The sequence below is a fragment of the Corvus kubaryi genome, unplaced genomic scaffold, assembly GCF_017639235.1.
Source record: "Corvus kubaryi isolate FWS band 111438036 unplaced genomic scaffold, C.kubaryi_AGA036_p1.0 37398, whole genome shotgun sequence".
Classification (NCBI taxonomy): domain Eukaryota; kingdom Metazoa; phylum Chordata; class Aves; order Passeriformes; family Corvidae; genus Corvus; species Corvus kubaryi.
Window position 1 is genome coordinate 23675074 of NW_024581137.1, and position 6908 is coordinate 23681981.

The 6908-nt window shown below is 45.8% G+C and overlaps 1 protein-coding gene across 1 annotated transcript in view; it reads right to left on the reverse strand.

Moving 5' to 3' along the window:
* Nucleotides 1–6333, reverse strand: part of GALNT15 (polypeptide N-acetylgalactosaminyltransferase 15) — a 31808-nt gene extending 25475 nt beyond the window's left edge. Inside the window, exons 1-2 of the mRNA XM_042043287.1 lie at nt 6155–6333; nt 4661–5206 (exon numbers count right to left, since the gene is read on the reverse strand). Coding sequence (XP_041899221.1) covers nt 4661–5206; nt 6155–6180 — 572 coding nt within the window. The 5' untranslated portion in view covers nt 6181–6333. The remainder of the gene's footprint in view (nt 1–4660; nt 5207–6154) is intronic.
* Between the last annotated feature and the right edge of the window lie 575 nt (nt 6334–6908).

Genomic DNA, 6908 nt, shown 5'->3' on the forward strand with positions numbered 1-6908 from the left:
TTGCCTCAGGAATAACCACTGTCATTGCTGAGTCACAGGAACATCCCCCTGCCATCTTGTCTTTGCCTCGGGAATAACCACTGTCATTGCTGAGTCACAGGAACATCCCCCTGCCATCTTGTCTTTGCCTCGGTGGCCATGCAGAGCTAAGTCAAGGTGGTGAGCACCTTTTGTGTGCAAAGCACCTTCTCTTTTTGTATACTTTTGTTTTTAATATTGCTGCTGTCACTGTGTGTTTCTTACTCCATTGCTATTTGCTTTCAGTAAATTGTTATCTCAACCTAGGCTGTCCTTTGTCCCTCCCTCACCAGAGGGGAACAGACGAAGTTTAATTCCCAGCTAGTGTTAAACCACCACAATAACTCAAACATTTAAACATGACAAACACTTCCCATTCACCCTCACAGAAACTGCATATGAAAAGCATCTATTCTGGCGTGAGGATGCACATTTTCCAGAAAATGCCTTCAAATGCCCATTGTAGATATGCAAAGACTGTGTCTATATATCTGCTTTGCTGACATTAGAAAGAACATTTTAAAAATCTTTTCATTTCCCGAATAACAGTCATTGAGTGTCCTAACTCATTTAATCTCCAGCAGCAAGAACTTCTTCAAAGAATTACGTGATTTGCTGGATATGGCCCATTGTTGTTTCAGCATTTATGTATTGCCAAGCAAACCATAATACAGATTTTACAGTGGTTGTTAAACAATTGGCTACTCAGTAGAAACTCACGTAAGGGATATAATTTTAATATTTCTATGTTTATTAGCATTTTACTTAGTGTTTCTGTTCATGAACTGAGGCCCTATGCTGCTAGACACTATCCAGACACAAAGCTACTAATCACTTAAGAGAATCCTGAATGATTTAATTATGAATGATTTAATTATGAATACACATAAATGGTTACTATAGATGCACTTCTGGGAAAATAAATTTAAAATTAGCACAATTTAAATAATTTGTTATACTTTTCAATAGTTCACATCATTTTTTTTTGCATGAACAGGCAAGTTTTCTTGATTTCTACACTGTAATTAATCTATGTTGTCCTCGGTTTACTAATTTTGCGTAATCAATAATGCTGTTGCCTCACAATTTCATATGATTGTTTCCATTTTCAGCAGGATCAAGAAAAGAATACTCTCGTGACTTAGCAATGAGTATTTTCAAGCAGAAGAATCTAGAGGTAATTAAGAAAAACGAAGATCTGATGTAGTCCTTTTACTACCAGGCAGCTTCTAACCAGAAACATTCTATAGCTATTAGCACCTAGTTGCTAGTACTGTGGTTATAGCAAGAAAATAAGGCTGTTGTGAAATCTTAATTGGAAAAGAATTGAAAATAACTGTGCTTGAATACATAACCTTGGTAGCGAGTGCTTAGTTGCCATGGAGATTGGCAAAGACTTGCAATATAGATATCTAATCTTCACAAAAATGCAAAAGGGTACTGGTATACAAAAATACCTTCCCTGTAATTTGGAGCAGTTTCATAGACTGTCCATCATAAATTGGCATTTCAAAAAGTCAGGGCTGTGACTGATATGAGACATAGTGATTTAATCTAATTTGTGAAAAACAAGGAATTGTCACATGCAGCAATGAACAGAGAGCAATTCTAACAAGGCAAAGGCATAGCTGACAGGGACTCCCACTCACCTTCAGAAAAATGTTTCATTGAGATTCAGCTCCAAACAGCACTCCAGAGGAAGCTACACTTTTGTAATGTAACTTAAAACCTCTGTAGATACCTCGTGAGTTTCTTTTGCCTGGATATGTTTGACACTCAAACCCAAGAGAGAAAAACAGACCTTTCTTTTGGGCAGCACCCCCATCATAAAAATCACAATGGCAGGCTTGATTCAGCTGTCCCAGGAGAGTGTCAGTCCCAGCTGGAGCAACTGATAGCAGCAGAAAGTACTTTGAGGGATGAAGGTACCTCAGAGGATGAGCCTCTTTTGATGTGAAGTATTTGCCATCCAATTTCAAGTGAAATTAGGGAGATTGAGTCCATGGAGGTAACTCAGTGAAACATCTCTAACTGGTTGGATTCCCTCTAATTAAATAATAATAGACATTGTAATGAACAACATGATGCAAGCCAAAGAGAGACACAGACAATCTGATTCTGGTTTGCTCTCCTTTTACACTGCTGTAAAACTGGACTGACACAGTTGCGAGCCAGGCCCCCAGAGTAAACTACACCTAAAAATCCTCATTGTGGTTTGTGTGTTGTGCCATAAAGGACAGGTCTGGCTTAGACATATACCTCTGCTGCAGGTTTATGATCTGGATTTAGATCAGCCTCAGATGCTGAGATCTGGGGTTTCAGTCTGGGCTCTGTAAGCTGTGGTGTTGAGAGCTCTTTAGGCTGTAACTAGTCAGACAGCAAAATCCATCCAAGAGCTCTGAGACCATGGCTTAAATCTTACCAAGATTAGTATTAACTAAAGCTGTCTCTTGTTGTACGGCCCTTCAGCTGCCAAAGTAAAACTGTTTTTTGGCTCACATCACAGGCAGTAAACCAGGGTAGTCATTCCTCCTTTGAACATTACATAGTTCAAAGAGTTAGTAGTGAAGCATGCCAAAAAATAACTGAAATAATATCAGCATGTCATTATTTAATGGCGTTAACCAATATAACACTGAATCTAGTCAATAAGTACAGAAAACACTGTTTCATTTCTCTTTCTTTGAGACTGTACCCTTAAATTAGAGCTGCCAGCTGTCTTTCAACGTGTGAATATGAACACTAGAAAAAAAACTATTCTGTGTCTCAGTTAAAAAGTTTTCTAGTGCATCTTTCCACCATGTCCTGGGTGAAAACTACAATCGTTTTTGTTACAAGAGGCAAGACACCACCCACATACCTTTCCCCTGGGAAGAGAAGTATATCATAGAATCAGTTAGGCTGGAAAAGACCTCTGAGATCAAGTCCAATCTTTGACTGATCATCACCTTCTCGATGAGATCAGAGCACTATGTGGCATGTCGTCTTTCTTTCAGGTACAATGACTCCACACCTCCCTGGGCATTTCATTCCAATGTTTAATTGCCCCTTCTGTGAAGAAATTCCTCCTAATGTCCATCCTGAAGTTTCCCTGGGGCAGCTTGACAGTAGATAGACCTCAGATCTTTTTTAAGATGTGTGATGAGAAGCCCTTCCTGGGCTGCTGGGGCAATTGGCTCTCAGTTCTCCAGACTTCAAATGTAACACCTGGGGCTTCAAATGCAACATTTTTTCACAGTGGCCTTACAGCCCGGGTGCTGACAGGTATGGTGGTGTTCTCAGAATGTGTCAGATACAACAGTCTCCACCTTCCTTCCTCCCAGAAGTTTCCTTTCAATACTTGCCACAGAATCACAGGGTATTCTGAGTTGGAAGGACCCACAAGGATCATTGAGTCCAACTCCCAGCCCTGCACAGGACACCCTAATGGTCACACCATTTGCCTGAGAGCATTGTCCAAATGCTGCTTCAACTGTCAGGCTTGATGCTGTGACTTCCCTGGGGAGCCTGTTCCAGTGCCCGACCACCTTCTAGGTGAAGAATCGTTTCCTCATATTCAGCCTAAACCTCCCCTGACACAACTTCAGGCTATTCCCTTGGGTCCTGTCACTGGTCACCAGAGAAAAAAGATCAGTGCCTGCCCCTCCTCCTCCCCTTGTGAGGGACCTGTAGACTGCTATGAGGTCTTCCCTCAGTCTCCTCTTCTGCAGGCTGAACAAACCAAGTGACCTCAGCTGCTCTTCACACGGCTTCTCCTCCAGACCCATTGCTGTCTTTGCTGTCCACCTCTGGAGGACAGTTTTTAATAGTTTGTATCTTTGTTATATTGTGGTGCCCAAAAGTGCACGCGATATTTAAAGTGAAGCCACACCAGTGCAGAGTCGGCTCCATTTTTATGAGTGACCATTGGGTCACTTTTGTTCTGGAAGAGCTGAAAGCCCCAACTCTTGACTCATTTATCATTTTGCAAGCCCGATGACCCCATAGCTCCGGCAGGTGGGCTGAGACGGGGCCTGGTCGAGGAGGGAAGCCGCCTCTCCTGCTCGCCAGCCCGGCGCGGATTCCCTCCCCAGCCCAGCAGCCGGACAGACGGCCGGACAGACGGCCGGACAGGCGGACCGACAGAGAAGGGCGGGGGCCCGGAGAGCTCGCTGCCCCGCCGCCCCCGCCACCTGCCGTGGCAGGGGCGCCGGTAGGGGGTGCTGCCGCCCGCTCGGCCTGAGGGCGCCGCGGAGCCGGGCCGGGGCGGGGGGCGCGGGAGGCGCCCCAGCAGCGCGGACACCGGCACCCACCGGCGCTGCGCTCCGCGCCGCTGCCCCCGCTGCCCCCGCTCACGCAGCCAGCCCCAGCTACCCCCTCCCGCACCTGCCCCCCTCCACCTTTGCCGCCCGCCGACTCCTGAGGGCTTGAACCACCTCCCGAAGGAGGCTGGTAGCGTCCCTGGCTCTGAGGAACGGGGGGTGTTCCCCACGCAGTGCGGGGAAAAGCGCTCTCCCGACCCGGAGCGGGGAGTTCGATAGGAAAGATGCGGGGTCTAGAGGAGGAGAGATGCCGGGTTTGGAGGAGGAGAGGTTCGGAGGGGCGCGGCGGCGGGGAAGGAGGCAGGTTTTCCCCCAGAAGTGAAATAGGGTGTTTTACTTACAACGGGTGTCGTACCTCAGGCAGGTCCCGGCGCAGCGCGATCCGCTCGCTGAGCACCTCGTTAAAGCCGTGGGTGTCCAGGCCGAGCGGCCGCTCCCCCGCAGCAGCTCCTTGCCCATCCTGCAGGGGAAGGGACAGCGGCTGCGACTCGGGGTCCCCCTCTGCCTTCCTCTCCGGCCGCCTGCTCTGCTGCTTCACCATGCGATAGCCCTTCCTGGCCTTGCTGTGGTTCCTTTTGCCGGTGGGCGACACGACGGCCATGATCAGCTCATCCTCCCGCAGGGAGATGAAAGGCGATAGACCATCCAAAGGGTAGTACTGCTGGCTCTCCTCCTGGGCTTCCAGCATCTCTTGGGTCTCCACAAAGTCCATCTGATACCCTTCCCGGGGGTTGAACTCCACAGGCTGGAAAGTCCCTTCCTTGCTCTGGTTGCTGGGTGGTGGATTCAGCGTTGTAACCATCAGTAGCAAAAACCCCAGCATCAGAAACAACAAGAGAAACTGCAGCTTACGTGATCCATATCTGCACTTCTTCCTCAAGAACATACTGTTGGTGACAAAATGATACAGATGGTCATGTTAAATATCACTTGGATCTTCCTCAGATTCCAGTCCTCGGGTTGCACAAAAGCCCTGGTTTTCACTATCTGCCAAGAGGATTTTTTTGCTCCCCTCACATTTCACTGATGGCATTTCATGCTTTCCTCTCTATTTACAGAAAAAAAAAAAACCACTACAACATTCCTATTAATATTGTACTTACTGTAGTAAAACGTAGCATGGATCCAGTGAGATAAAGTAGATCCTTTATTATACAGAGTCCCAGCTTAGTTAGGAAAGTACATGCTTTGCTGATTAAAAGAGTAACTAAATCTTTGGGGCTTTTTTTCCCCTTTTAAAATTCTAAGTCAAAAGAAATCCCGTTTCTCATAGTTCCTTTCTAGAGTAGATCCTGCTTCTTCAAAGTTTCCAACTGCTGCCTGGATTGAAGCACTGTATCTCTGAAAGCAGATCTGACAGCTCTCCCCCGTTCAGAGGCTTCAAGTTAACTGTGATCAACAGATGAGAAGTAGTCGGTCCCTGACTTTGTTTCACACATAACTACGGCACTCAGTCAGGAAGCAGTTTGCCAGACATAATACAGAGCAATGTGTGCGTCTTTCTCTTGGTCCTAATGCCCTCACTGTGCTTGTCCTATCAAATCAAAACTTTGCAAAAGCTGTAAGAGGTGAAATACAAGAAGCAAAACATTGTATTAGAAGAGAAATCAAGGCACACCACAGATTACTGTACTTCAGAATAGCTGTATTAAGCTGAGAATGTGCAGAGCGAGAATCAAGAATTTTATAAACTGAATAAAAGATGGAGAGCACATGTTTTATTTAAGGTTAGATTTATTCATATGATAATGTGTTAGCTGGAGTATATTTCATATCCAATAAATATTTACAGCTGTAGGGATTTTAACACTGACATAAGGGTGGCAAATTATCACCTGGCAGGCTGAAGTTGTCTCCTCATCCATAAATTTGGTATTGCAGGGCAAGCAGCACTTCAAGTTTTCATTAGTCCAGAAATAACATGTGTAAAAGCCTGGGCTGGAACAACAGCCACTGACACTGAGAGAAAACAACAACTTCTGTGATTAAAAGGGGAGCTCAGTCTCTGAGGTCTGTTTGCTAATACTGCTGGCATGGGTACTACTGAGCATGGACTGTGGCATTTTTTGCTGTGAGATGAATGCTTGTCCAATGGGAGAAGGGGTGAGACAGTCCACGTGCTGCAGCATCACACGCCTCTTGGTCTGGCAGAGTTCAGGGATGGATGCAACTCAGGTGTTACCAACCCTTTTGATGCTGGGGGCATGGGATGTGGTGTTTCTCCTGTCTTGCAATATTTGATGAGCAGAAAGCTCCTGCTCCAGGAGGCATGTGATTACTGAAGAATTTCCACATTCACAGATTTTAAAAAACCCTACATTTTTAGACATTATAGCTAAAAGAAAAGCCTGAAGACAGGAATGCAGTGTACTCTAAGGAAAGATGGTATACAGCACCTTAAGAGTGCTGGAGGCGCACAGTGTCTCACTTCTGTGTGCACTCCCCTAAGCAGCTTATACAGAATGCCTTGAGGGAGTGTGACTGGTCTGCTGTGTCTTGGCACCTTCCCTACATCAGCTGTTCTTTAAAATATACAGAGCTGCTTTAATCATGTCTTGGGCAGAAGGAAGATTGAGCCAATATTTTGAT